The 14400-nt window shown below is 41.0% G+C and overlaps 1 protein-coding gene across 2 annotated transcripts in view; it reads right to left on the bottom strand.

The window, feature by feature from the left end:
* Positions 1-14400, bottom strand: part of MYOM1 (myomesin 1) — a 70306-nt gene that overhangs the window by 21531 nt on the left and 34375 nt on the right. Inside the window, exons 13-22 of one of the 2 annotated variants that reach the window (XM_081205532.1) lie at positions 13488-13544; positions 12916-13040; positions 10355-10538; positions 9524-9698; positions 8505-8626; positions 7326-7643; positions 4791-4987; positions 3810-3936; positions 2472-2656; positions 581-695 (exon numbers count right to left, since the gene is read on the bottom strand). In XM_081205532.1, the coding sequence (XP_081061658.1) occupies positions 581-695; positions 2472-2656; positions 3810-3936; positions 4791-4987; positions 7326-7643; positions 8505-8626; positions 9524-9698; positions 10355-10538; positions 12916-13040; positions 13488-13544 (1605 nt within the window). The remainder of the gene's footprint in view (positions 1-580; positions 696-2471; positions 2657-3809; positions 3937-4790; positions 4988-7325; positions 7644-8504; positions 8627-9523; positions 9699-10354; positions 10539-12915; positions 13041-13487; positions 13545-14400) is intronic. The other variant, XM_081205533.1, reaches the window with a different exon arrangement.

The following is a 14400-nucleotide window of genomic DNA, read 5'->3' as shown; positions in this document are numbered from 1 at the left end:
AAGGATGTGGATAGTATATAAGTAAAGGGGGAAAGTCCTCACTGCCTTAGAATATCCCCCCCCCCCGGGGGGGGAACCCACGGTGTCATTTGATAAGCTGGTGAACAGTACTTCAACTGACGCTTCACCAGTTTTAGTTTGTGTACTTCATCTAACATTGTGCATTTTATATGCTGCCTAAAAATCTGAACAAATATTCAGTGGAACAATGATCCTAAATAATCTCTTGCTACCACCATAAAAACCTAGGAACGAGGACACTGAAGATTCAGGGTGGGATTATGATTGTTTCTTCTCTTTCTAGAAGAGGAGAGTACATTTATGTCTACCCCTCAGCTTATCCCCACAATCTCCTCTGGTGTCTTCTTGCTTGTGGATTACATCAAATATGTGATGGGGTGGAGTGAAGTAGACTTGTCTAACTCTTCTGTTATTTGAGAAGAGATGCAGGCACTTAAAGAGGTAATGTAAGGTTCAGCTTCCTTTTCATAACTATAGTGCAGACTGTGTTTGTTTCTAATCATATATATACAGACATTTTTACTTTGCCCTCAGGGGAACCAGTGAAACATGAACAAACCTGGTCGAGTTTCAGCTATGACAGGGTCAGTGGGATCTGAAGGCTTCCCAACTCCAGCTTGGTTTGCTGCTCGTACACGGAACACATAACTGGTGCCTTCTTTTAGGCCAGTGATCTATTGAAAACAAAATTCAGGAGAGCAGTGAGTGAATATTTTTAGGCTGCGCCTGCAGATTAAGCTGTTAAGACTGGTGTCCACCTGAACTTCAGTGTTACTGTTCACAAGATTTGCTTCACAAAGCACTCAAGATGGAGCAGGGCACCATGAGCCACTGAAATGCTCCCATGTTATTAGAATTCTTAGCGGAGACTAAGTAACAGACTAGAGTCACTGGATGCTTCTTATCCATAGTTCTAGAGAGGAACAGTTGCATGTAGAGATACAATCAGCTACCCTGTCATCTCAGGTATTTTCCTTAAAGCAGAAATGCAATGCCCCTGTAGGCGCAGGCATACAGACTATGCACCGCACTATTAACAAAGATTAAAACAGATTTTATTTGTGGTACAAAAACCAACACCACAAATTTAATAAACTACTATGGAAATGTTTTCTAATAACTACACTAGCTTTTTACATGAGCCTTTAGTTTCTCACCCTTTCGCTTCCCAGTGTAGAAGCTGGTTCTCTTCTTATTTTGTTTCTTACTCTGAAGCTATTTCCAACTCATAATGGACTCTATTCATTGACTTGTCTTGAATTTGTTACTTCCTTGATTGCCTATCAGTATGTAGCTCTTCTCTTCTTTGTTCCCTAGATACCACTTCTTTAGGAGTGGTTATAACTTCAACTTGTTCCAGCTGGGTGGGATAACATTGCTTTTGATAACATTGCTTCATTTGTTTGGTTCTCATAGTTCACTTTTCATGCCATCTTCTACATTGCTTCATGTGCTAGAACAGCCCCTTTCACACCATTATGGCAAGTCTCTCTTCCTTCTTTAAGGTCTTAGAGCCCTAACCCTCCCACAACACCTTAGCTTCACCCTTAATGCCCACCCCCCTACTCTTTATGAAAATCTTTCACCTCCCTTCTCTTTTTTCCTGGTGCATTGACTAGCTTGGACAGGGCAGGCTTTGCTCATTTGTGATATAAGTAGTAATCTAGCAACTCCTGGATAGTCACAGGTTTTCCATCCTCGATGCAGGAAATTGTCCAGCCAAACCCAAGCATAGGTTTAAGTCCCTTTTGGGAGCCATTTCACAATATGTGTAATTCTCCCATTGAAACCAATGGGATTTAAAAATGCTTAGCATTGGTTAGACTTTGCCCATCCTTGGAAAGGACTCAAGACTCTAAATGCAGATAATCCTATGTTTAGGACCAGTTCTGTGAAACTGTATATTCAAATGTTATAGAAATAGAAATCATAAATTTGTGGTAAAACAAGATAACATGGTGTGGTGTATATATAAAAAAAGAGCCATCTTGCCATATAGTTTCCAGCACATGTCTGAACAGAATGCTCATGAGCTTGAGTGGCTCATTTGTTCAGCAAATATATGCAACCACTGAACACGTCATCCTATTTGCTTAACACTCTACTTCTATTTCTGATGTAGTGAATCAGATTTCCTCCCAGTGCAACTGCAGTAGATTTTTATGGGTGTGACTGAAGGCAAAACAGTTCCTAAGCAATCTAAAACCACAAGGAATTGCCAGAAAAATGAAATGTGTAACAATTAGGGTTCAGTATCAGTCATCATACAATTATTTGTTCCCTAAACTCAGTGGCGTAGCGTGGGTTGTCAGCACCCGGGGCAAGGCAAGTAATTTGCGCCCCCTAACCCGTGGATTTGCGCCCCCTAACCCTAACCCCCAGATGTTGCGCCCGGTGCGGCCGGCCCCCCCTGCACCCCCCACGCTACGCCACTGCCTAAACTGGCTTGCCTTGAAGAATTTGTTTGCAACAGCTTTCTCGTTCACACTCCTCCAATGTTCCTCTGGTGCATCTGTTTTTTTCATGTCAACATAAAAACCAGTTACAGGACTTCGGCCAATGTAAATTGGTGGTTTCCACAATATAACCAAAGAATCTTTCCTAACTTCACTGCATGACAAATCATGGGGTGGTCCTGAAAGATAAGCAAATGACAGAAGAATACAACTGAGGTCACAATAGTGATTAGCACATAATACAGAAGAAATAATAGCAACAACAACCTTTAATCAAATTGTGACCTAAACTTAGCTCATATTAAAGAAGAAAATGATGTTACCATGACTTTCATCTCTCTTTATCCATGCTACATCACCATGAACCAAGAGCAACCCATTTTGAATATTTGTACACTTCAATGTGCTTGGCAAATTTTGGAGAACCAAATAGGTGTTTATATTTAGAAGAGCCCTGTTTGTCATATTAAGGTCATATTAAAGGCTGTCCAGGCTCCTGGTTCAAAATCCAACAGTGGGTGCTCTGACTTTTGAGTAAGGAAAGGATTTTTTTAAGACAGATTAATGATATAGACCCAGCAGAAACAGAAGAGCTATTTCATTTACAGAGCTCACAAGGTTAGCTGAGATGGACCCAATCTAGGAAAAATGGCCAAGGAACTTGAGTTCAGGGTCAGTTACAAGAAGCTCAAGGCTGCAAGAGAGCGAGGTGTTCTAATAAGTTTTCCATGCCCACCAATTCAGCTTTGAAACTGAGATGGGCATAGCCCTTGAGTGCCTGTTCCTACATCACCAGCTAGCCTGCGAGCCGGTGCATAGTCTAGCTGGAAACATCTAATCCCTTCTCCTAAAGTGGCACCTGGTCCTGGGAGAGAGCCTTGGACCCAGCTGCTTGGCTACTCTAGTCTGCAACCCCAAGCCCTCCCCAAATTCCAACAATCTCTCTTCCAGGGGAGGGAGCTGGAAGTCCTATTTCCGTAGCAGAGCCAGATAGGACTGGGACTTGTTCTTGTCTTGCCCTTCCATTCGTTCTCATCTTCCTCCAGAGCCTGCCATCCTGGGGCAGAGCCCGATGGAACCAAGGAAACCATGACAAAGGCCCTGAAAATAGTAGGAGCTATCTTCAAACTCTAACAGCTTTTTAGAAAGTGTTTAGCACTCACAGAAGCATTTTTTTCCTAACAGCAAGTAGCCTGTTAGGATCACACATAAATTGCTATCCCAGTTGGCATACTGTGTATTTCCTTCTTATGTTGTGGAAAGTTCAGTTTGGCATGTCAGATTGAAGAAGGCTACTCCTACCAACTCTAAAGACTGCATACTGCTTCTAACCTGGAACAGCAATGGTCCATTCTTCACATTTGAAGGACTTGCTAGCTGGAGAAGGAGGGCCAAGGCCAGCTAGGTTAGCAGCAGCCACTTGAAACTGGTACGTCATATTTTCCTTCAAGTCATGGAGCTACATAATGGATAAGGGGAGAAAAAGTTAATATGGCATGCAACATTTTAGTGAACAATTCATTAATCTTTAATGTTGCAAATGATACTTCATATTGCCTTCATATATAGATATATCTACACACACACACACACACGCATACATAGATAGATATAGATAGATAGATGATAGATAGATATAGATCAGGCAACGGCAAACTCGGCCCTCCAAATGTTTTGGGACTACAACTCCCATCATCCCTAGCTAACAGGACCAGTGGTCAGGGATGATGGTAAGTGTAGCCCCAAAACATATGGCGGGCCAAGTTTGCCTATGCCCGATATAGATATATAGACACACATATATAGAGCCTTTTTATATGCCTGATTTAGAAATAGTCGTAACTTGCACCTTCAATCTGCATCAGGCTTAAGATCCTACAATGACACAAGTCAAGCAGCTTTCTGATGCTGTCAACCCATGCATTGCTTTTTAATTTTTACCTACAAAAGTACAGACTACACAGACATAGAGAACATATCCAATACACTAATTATGTCTGATAACTGCAAACAAAACTACATTAAGAAAAGAAAATATAATAGAATGAGTGCAATTAAAATAGCATGCAGAGCAAAATAAATAAATCAGATTATAGGTTTGGATCCGAAAATAAATTAACCTAAGGAGTTCATGTAAGCTAAGGTTCTTGTCCCCTCTTTCTACCAACAACCACCTGCACCACCAAAAAGCCTCTCCAAAGTGTTTGGATGTGGGGCTCTTGAATAACATCGGAAGAATGGGCTTGGGGAACAGGTAATGCCAAAAATCAGGCAGAGGTCTAGTGTCTAGCAGTAATAAAACCAATCTCTTACCCTGTATGCCCTCTCACTAACTGCCTTAATGTTAGCCTCTTTCCACTCTCCAGGTTTTCCACCAATCACTTCCCGGTAATTCACATAATAGCCAGTTATATCAGCTCCACCGACAGTTTTCGGCTGTTTCCATCCAAGGACCATTGAGTCATGAACACTTTCAAGCACCGTGATGTCATATGGTGGAGATGGAGGAGCTGTTTTAGAGGGAATAGTTTATAGTTATGACAGAAGTTATAGAAAAGTTATGATAGACGTTAGTCAAATCAAACATTTGTTTGGATTCAGATCTCTCCCAAACAAAATTCTAGCAGTCCACAGAAACACTTCCTGGATAATGAATACAGGCTTCCGAAATCCATGTTATGCAAGAGAAGAGACCTTTTGGAACTTGCTGTTTAGAAAAAAATGTGACCTAGGGTGAATGTGACTTCAGCTCTTAAGAAATGATGTCTACTTCAAAACAATGAAAATGCGGAATGAAAACTATGGTAGAATTGTGCTTTAAAAATGTCTGGAGATGTCAGTGATCTACATTCTTTTGCTAAATTCATTCCTGCTCCCTTACAGGTTTAAAAATAAAAAAATAAAACCAACCCTCTTCATGTTTGATGGTATAATTGCACATCTTGGCATACCTACCTTACAGAAAGTATATGCACATCTTAAGACAGCAGACCAACTGAAGGATAACTGAAAATATTTGGAGCAATGCTTTTATATATGGTAAGAAAAAAAATGAAGGAAATAACTTTCCAATCACAACATTCACACGTGGTATTTTCTTCCTGTAACTGCAATGTCATGTTGATATAGACCTTACCTGTCACTGGTCATATTAATTATGGTCAGATTTCACCTCTTGGGTGTTGTTATGGTGGGAATTCCACCATTCAATTGATTAATCTTTTTTGCAGAAGTTTATCAGATCCCAACTTGATTTAATTAGAAAAAGGAACTTACTAAATTTCCAAAGGAATCTTTGCAATCAACTGTGTGGATTTTCACAAGATCTATGGGACAAGCTTTCCTTAAAGCCCATTTGTAAAAGAGAAATAAGAACCAGTAACCAGATGGAGCAAGGATTTTTCAGCAGGTGCCTTGAGGTTATGTGAATTATCTGCTGCTGAGGTCCATCCCTCTGCTTACCTCTGTGGCCTTCATTAAACAAAGAGGTTTGTTACTTTCAATTGGATTTAGAGGTTGAATTGAGGTTGTTTTGGCCTTTTGGCTGGATTTCGAATTGTAGTCCTGGAGTGGGGGGTGTGGGTGTTGCAAGCTGTAATGAATCTAATGGGGATAAGATGGGGAACGTTTTCCAATAAATAAGATTTAATTATGGCTCACTGAATTTACTGTTACCATAACACGTTTGTAGAAATGGTCCGTTACCCAGGTTCAGGTTAAGCTTATCCATATTCAGGTATGTGTGAACTGATGCATTAGCAACCATGCCTCAAAGCAAAGGCTTAAATTAGATGATCACAGGCCTATCTCAAATCTATTATTTTATAATCTACAGTATGCTGTATATAGTATTTTGCTGTTCTGTTTCATAGACTAGAATAGCAGACAGATCTTCACTATCTCCGTGGAGAGTGTAGATTCGCATATTGCACTTAATTGTAAGCCACCTTCTGCCCACGCAGGTTTAAATGGAATGTGAACATTCTGCTTTCAGGATGTGAAAAACAAGTATGGGGCCTATCTGCTCTGCTGTCCTAGGTACTGCTTATACACTTAGATGCCTTTAGTATTTAACCTGATGGCTTCAGGTGGACATTGTTTTTCTCTATTTGGTCAGATCCTCAATGGGAAGAAACAATCTGATCCTAAAAACTACTACTGCTCACCCCCCTCTGGTGGTTGCCAAGTCCCCTTTTTCCTTTTTTTTAATCTTGTTTGTTCCTTTGCCTGTTCTTTCACTGGTTGCCTGCAATTTTGTCAGTGTTTCACTCATGGGTGGGTGTGTCAATTTATTGCATTTTTGTGGGCTTCTGAACTTTTTTGTTCTGTGAAATGGATATTTTGCAGTCTTTTAGATTGCCAAATGTGCCGCCAGGCCTCAAAAGATTGGCAAATTCCGATCTACTAGGTAACAAAAATGGTGATGATATACCAAACAATGATTGTGTGTCCAACTTGATCTTCCTTTTTTCACTTCCACTGTACCATGATTTTCCAAAAAATAAATACAAAGTGCTAAGAAAGCATAAATGTCACCAAGCTGATATTGATGTGGCATATGTATTTTTTTTTACAATTAATTAGAATAAACCTAAACAACACTAATCAATTAGCAAATGAATGCAACATGCAAGCTCGTTGTTAGATGCAACATACATATGTGCCATAGCTCTAATTGCCAGTATACATAATGACCTTTGATAGAGAGCAGAGCATTTATTAGATGGAGATGGTGGAAAATGTAGCATTGGCAAGGATGAGTTTTCGGAGCTTGGATGATCACAGATGATTAAGTGTCTGAAATGAAGGCGCTAAATGATGAAAGCACCGCATATGACCAACGCTCACCTATATCACCTTTCTTTTTCATTCTCTGCAGTGCTGAGCGGTCCTCAGGACGAGACTTACTTGCCTGCTTGGTAGCTGCTTTTTGTGGTGCAGGAGATGGAACTTTTTCACTCACTTTATTGTCTGTCGGACTCCTCTGCTTACCAGAGCTATCGGGCACTGTTTGCCTGTTAGGTTTAGCATTGCGTTTTAACAAAGCATCTGTGTCAAAGATAGGCTGGGAGGACTCATGCATGCCTTCCCAGTTGGCAGTGTGGTCTGTTAGTCCATCAGCTTTACCACTTAGTCCAGGACATACATCATGAAGCAATCCTCCCCCTAAAATTGCCAGAAAACAACAAAGACATTTGAAATTAGAGTCCATTCATTCCCAGTTCTCCATTATTCAAATGAATGAAGAAATGGACACAAAGCATGACAGAGACAGGACATTCAAAAGATACACTCACAGACAATACACTGTATGGTTTGATTTATATGAAATTGTCATCAGCATATAATACCATACACCTCAGCAGTTAATACTTGCATGCTGTTAAGATTCTTCTGAATGTTAGACTGAACAATGTCCATTATATTGAAAGTACTACATTAATGCTCAACTATTTGGAGGGATATATGATCTGTTAAAGAAACCTCAGAAGCATGTTACATAGATTATCTCCGAAGTTGCAAAGTTCTTCAATTAATAGGATTATTAATGCACGGATCATTCCAAATATATCAACAGTAAAATACAATATAAATAAAAAGACTTTGGAACATGAAGACATAGAAATCGTTGTATTATTGGAATCAAGCAATGAAGCAAATTAGGCATGGAAATTAACAAGCATACTTTTGCAAGCTAGGGCATGTTAGAGGTGAAATATATACCACTGCATGGAATCAGACTGCCAGGTCATTTGAGAGAATGATGTGAGGTGAACTTATTTTCTATACAGAGTTACAGGGAACACACCCAAGGAAGTCTGGTATGGTGAAGGTGAGAAGTCTACAAGTGCATGGTGACTGGATGATGACTGTGAAACGATGAAAGTGAAATACAAAATATTACCAATGCATAGTCAATGTGCACAAACAGTACTGCAAATAAATATTATTAGTTAATTGCACCCCTTTCTTTAATACTCGTAATGCTGTTTTCCACTTCTGGTATAGGAACGAGAGGTCACTTACCAATAGCTGCCTTGACTTCAATGGCTTCTGACTCCTGCGAATACTCACTGAGTCCTGCTGCATTAACAGCTCTGACACGGAAAGTGTAGTGATCCCCAGTAGTAAGTCCATGGCAAGTAAATCTAAAGTAAAACACCACTAATGACTGCGCCATCAGATTTCAGATTTTGCAAACAATTGAGCCCTTCTATGATATGCTGCATTTGGACCTCACTCAGTTCCAAGAACCCAAGGTATGGACTATGAAAGATATCTCAGATGGGGTAGCACTGTATTACTGCATTCTGGTGCAGTTTTCATAAGCAAGCATTTCGGCAGGACTATGTATTTAGAAACACAATTAAGGGAGGGCAGGAAAAACAATCCCAGCTTGTGTTTCAGATTACTTGCAATTATTCCTTGTATTTATTCCTTTATTTTTTGCTAACTCAATGCTTCTACCTACTGCAAGGGAAATATTCTAAACATGAAATGGGCCTATGCATTATGTATACCAAGGACACAGATCCTGTTACTGTAAACTGTGTTTGGATAACATTGCTATTGTTATTATGAGGTGTGTTTTTTTAAGAAGCAGGGGAAATGCTCTTAAAATAGACTCCCTTTTGGCAATCCCATCTTCAATACAGCCTTACAGAGATTGTTGTCCCTGCAAAAGTGAAATCACAAATGGTGCCCCTGTATATTCTTCTCTAAAAATAAAACATATTTCTCTGGATGAGATATTATAACAACTATTGGGCAAAATCCAAGAGTGTCCGTCCTTCAGCAGATGTCCTCTTTTGCAACAAAAGCCTTATTATAATTATTCACTTTGTGCCAGCAAATAAGTGATTAGAATTGGAAATGCCAGTTGCTGCAGAAGCATAATATCACAAACCACAACGTTATTCCAAACACATTAATTTGAAGTTGAGGAAAGGTATTCTTTAACTTTGAAGTATTTTTAAAAACCTGGCAAGCTGTCTTTTAGCACATAAAAAAGTTCAAACTTCCCATCCAACCATTAATCTACTTACCTTGTGCCTTTCACAGGATTATTGTTGCATGGTTCCCAGTGACCAGATCCGACTTTGCTTGCTTCTACGTAATATCCAATCAACTCTTTTGCATCTTTGGATTCTGTCCAAGTGACAACTACTGAGGTGTCTGTATTTCTGACAGGTACAAGATGGCTAGGAGGACTAGGAATATCTAGAGACAAAGTATAAAAGTACCAAAACAAGTTAATGGTCACCATTGTTGACATTAATACACCGGATACCTACGTTTCTGTTACTTGTGCTAAATGTAATGCTGAAATCTATCAAGTGGCTAATAATTAGAGGAAAATGTGAGCAGATCACATCTTTTGTGTACAGGTACCTCGATTCTTATGCTTATTTTAATTACATGATAGCAGCTTTGCATGGGTGTGTGCATGAATAAATAAATAAATAGTGAAGGAAATCCACCATCCATTTATTTATTCCCCCCAACCCCATACACCAATCTGCAGGCTTATCTGTTGGCTTTGGAAAGGCGGTGTGAGGGCTCTGGTAGGGTCCTAGAGCCCTCCTTCTACCTTCCCAAAGCTGGGGAAACACTTACTGGGCTTAGAGAAGGAGAAAGGAGGGCTAAAGGACCCTGCCAAAGTTGGGCAAGCAACCCTCCACCTTGACTGCATTAGGAGAGATACTGCGGTGAAACAGCATTGATCACAAAGCGTGGGTTGAACTGAAGGCAATGTGAAAAAATGGAAACACATATAAAATCCAACACACTCCCATTCAAGGGAGAAAAAGAAACAAGTTCATAAAAATACTGAGGCATCTAAAGTTGATCCACAGTGGCCTGCACTGTACACTTACCAAGTTTGTCACGAACCACAGTGGCTTCAGTGGCTTCTGAGGGCTCACCAATTCCAGCTGAATTACAGCAACGGACACGGAACTGGTAGGACTTCCCTTCAGCTAAGTCAAAAAGTGCAAAGCGAGGGGACTTTACAGGTATCTCTGTGTTCACTCTCTGCCAGTTTTCGGTTCCTGCAACACACTGAAATGGGAAGTTCAGAATTGGACAAAATCAGTATCTTACAAGAAACTTTGCAGCTGTCCAGCAGAAAGTAACAAATTATTCACATTCTTACAGGGATTCATTGTGCTTCATCATTGAGTTGGAACACACTTTTCGTGGTGGGAGACTTGCAGCTAATGGAAAGCAGATTTGCCAGCTGCAGCAGAAATGATCAGATGCTTTGTGGATAATATTCTCATACCCAACTTTGTCTTAGAGACTAACTATAACCTATTTTGAGGTAATAAAGCATGTGCATTTGGTGGATAATTTTTTTTACATTTGGCTGAAGATGAGCAGTGGAATTACACCACAGTAATTTTGTTTGGGGGGGAAAAGATGTAAAACAAAAACAAAAAAACCCCACTGGCTTCCATCCTAGAAACAAATCTTCTGTGAGCAGATCAAGGAAAGCTCGGCAATCTTCAGAAGTGGGTTTGGGGGACAGTAGGAGACAGTGGGAAAGTCCACTGCTGCATGCTTCCTTCTGGGTGCAGTTCTCAGGATCCAACTCATTAAGCATTAGAAAATACATCTCGGGGGCGGGGTTTAAAAGTCAGTGAGGCGTAATGGTTAGAGTGTTGGACTAGGACCTGGGAGACCAGGGTTTGAATCCCCACTCAGCCATGAAGCTCACAGTGTGATCTTGGGCCAGTCACCATCTCTTAGCTTAACCTACCTCACAGGGTTGTTGTGAGGATGAAACGGGGAGGACGAGAACCACGCACCCCACCTTAAAATCACTGGAAGATCAAAGGTGGTATATAAATGTAATAAATAAATAAAAACTTGGAGAACAAGTTTTTAATCCTGGTATGACTTCTGAGTTAGGCTCCCCATCTTTAGGAGAGGTTTGGGGTGGGAATCACCATCAGCCCCAGAGGTCCTTACTAACTTGGACACACCAGTGCAAGAGGAGCCCATTATGCCAGTGCTACTTCATTCTGTGGAGCTGGAGTTGTCATCCTCTGACAGCAAGGACTCCAGTGAAAAAGTCTTAGTGGAGCTATGGCCTCTCCAAAACTGTGTTGAAGCCAATGACTCTTAAAGCAGGCTAGGTAAAGGTAAAGGGACCCCTGACCATCAGGTCCAGTTGTGGCTGACTCTGGGGTTGCGTTGCTCATCTTGCTTTATTGGCCAAGGGAGCCGGCGTACAGCTTCCGGGTCATGTGGCCAGCATGACTAAGCCACTTCTGGCAAACCAGAGCAGCGCACAAAAACACCATTTACCTTCCTGCCGGAGCGGTACCTATTTATCTACTTGCACTTTAACGTGCTTTCGAACTGCTATGTTGGCAGGAGCAGGGACCGAGCAACGGGAGCTCACCCCGTCATGGGGATTTGAACCGCCGACCTTCTGATCGGCAAGTCCGAGGCTCTGTGGTTTAACTCACAGCGCTACCTGACCCCTTTAAAGCAGGCTAGGTCCCCTTAAATAAGGCTGCCGTACGTCCAGATTTTCCCGGACATTACTGGGATTTCAAAGGTGGAATTGATGTCCGGGGGGGGGGGGGATTTCTGAAAGGCAGCACTTTGTCCTGGATCTTAGGCAAGAAAATAAAAAAACGTAAATGTAAAAAAAAAAAAGCTCAACTTTTGGTGTCTTGGTTTTTACTTTTTGAAATGTGGCAACCCTACCTTAAAAGAAGCTCTTCTCACTGAAGGCAGAGCTAGAGTCCCACAGTTCCTATTTAAGGCTCAGCCTAAGGTTGAATTGTGTTGGGACAACATTTGAGCTCTGTTCTTATGAAGCCACCAGCCACAGAGAGCAAAACCTAGACGCTGCTCTGCTGTGCCTTGCTGAGTTGTTGTCTTCAGTGTGTCCCCACTGGAGCCAGAATCCTCAACTCCAAGGCCATTGCTTGGAACAGAACATACGCATTCCCAACTATGCTACTAATCAGTTTGTGTGAGCACAGACGGCTGCTCTTATTTTTAGACAGGATTCTAGTTAAGACTGAATCTATTTCTATACCGCATTAAGAAAAGGAGTTCATGACAAAAGGACTTGACCTACTTGTGAGCTTCCCACAGGGATTTGGTTGGCTAACAGAATGTTAAACTAGATGAGCCTTTGGCTTGAACCAGCAGGTCTCTTCTCATGTTCTTATGAGGAAAAGAAATGGCAAACCCTTCTCAAAAATATGTTTCTGATACCTATTCAATATTTTCCTTTCAGTTTGATTCCCCCCCCCTGCCCCCAATCTTAACACTGGTTGGAGATTTTTGCCTTTGATGTGGAGTGGAAAAAATCAAAAAAAGAAAAAGGTACCAGCCTGCTGTTCTTCGTCTGAGGATAAAATGTGGCTTGTGGGGAAATGAATGAGAAATCTATGCTCTGGCACTGTAGTTTTACCTTTTCAACGAAGTACATGACACCCTCATGGCCCCGCTCAAACGGAGGTTTCCAACCGAGCACAATATAGTTCTTTGTGGCTTCTGTAACATGAAGGTCTAAAGGTGGTCCAGGAACAATGCCCTCTGTATAAAAGAGTGAAGAAAGAAAGAAAGGCCTTTATATATTTAATGCCATAAATTGAAACTACCACAGAGGAGCAGAGCAGGCAGTCTGCAAAACTATTGATGCAGTTCCTTTCTGTGAGATCAAGCAATTTGAGGCCAGAGATTTAGACACTTTATTTCTCTCAAGAATATAGATTTAAAAGGAATTTTCAACCCAACACAATTTCCACAGATGTGCTTTGTTCATATAGGTGGGCACAATTTGTTGCAAAATTCAATATTCCTCATTATTTTAAATTTCGGGGGAATTATCAGCTGCCTCACAGAATTAGTTTGTAGGAAAGTTTTCTTGAGGGAAGTCATGGCAAAAAAAAGATTGCAACCAGTTTAAAATCTGAAATCCAGACATGTTCTAAAAGCTAAATAGAATTCAGATCATCCTCCTTTCAGAGGAATTTTGCTCACCTGTAGGTTCCTCCTCAGTGACAATAATCTGTCCAGTCCAGGGGGCAGAGGGGTGACCTGAAACAAAGTCAGAGCTTAGGCAGACATGGGTATATGTGGGAAAACACTGCATCTTACTAACACAATTGCTTTTTAAACAAGGGTTCCTAACTATGACAGCACCATTTCATTAAGTAAGAGAATGTATTAATCATTTCTAGTTGCTGGCAGAGAGCCTGCTTCAAATACAGTGCATCAACATTCTGGCTACAATGGTTACTGAACTAAGTTGAAACTTTGTAGCTGTAGATCTGGAAACAAACTAATTCAATATACGTTTGAACCAGGCTTAAATATATTCCTATAGAATAAAGAATCAATCCTCTCTACCGCAACATGATTGAAAAGAGAGCTTAAAAAGTCACACAACTATATATAGAAGGTATTCCTTGGTATCTTGAAACACATGAGAACTGAAAGAGAATACTTCAACACCATCCCAGCCATGGTCAGCCAAAAATGTTGAAGTGGGAGCATTTTAGATTAGAGCTGTGGTGTGGGATGAACCCTTAGCAGCATAAAGAATTATTCAGATAAAGTTCAGTATGTATCGAGGTTAAAAAGCTTCCTTTGACTATGAAGGCAAGATACCGACAAGTCTATCTGAAGCAAGAACATTTAAAGGACTGGATAAAAACATTATGCATGTTAGAACATAAGGTAAAAGGTAAAGGTACCCCTGCCCGTATGGGCCAGTCGTGTCCAACTCTAGGGTTGTGCGCTCATCTCACTTAAGAGGCCGGGAGCCAGCGCTGTCCGCAGACACTTCCGGGTCACGTGGCCAGCGTGACAAAGCTGCTCTGGCGAGCCAGCACCAGCGCAGCACACGGAAACGCCGTTTACCTTCCCGCTATGAGCGGTAACTATTTATCTA

The sequence above is a fragment of the Podarcis bocagei genome (assembly GCF_964188305.1).
Source record: "Podarcis bocagei genome assembly, chromosome: 8".
NCBI classification, from domain to species: domain Eukaryota; kingdom Metazoa; phylum Chordata; class Lepidosauria; order Squamata; family Lacertidae; genus Podarcis; species Podarcis bocagei.
Note: the sequence above shows the minus strand (reverse complement) of the source record. Positions and strands in the feature narration are given on the sequence as shown.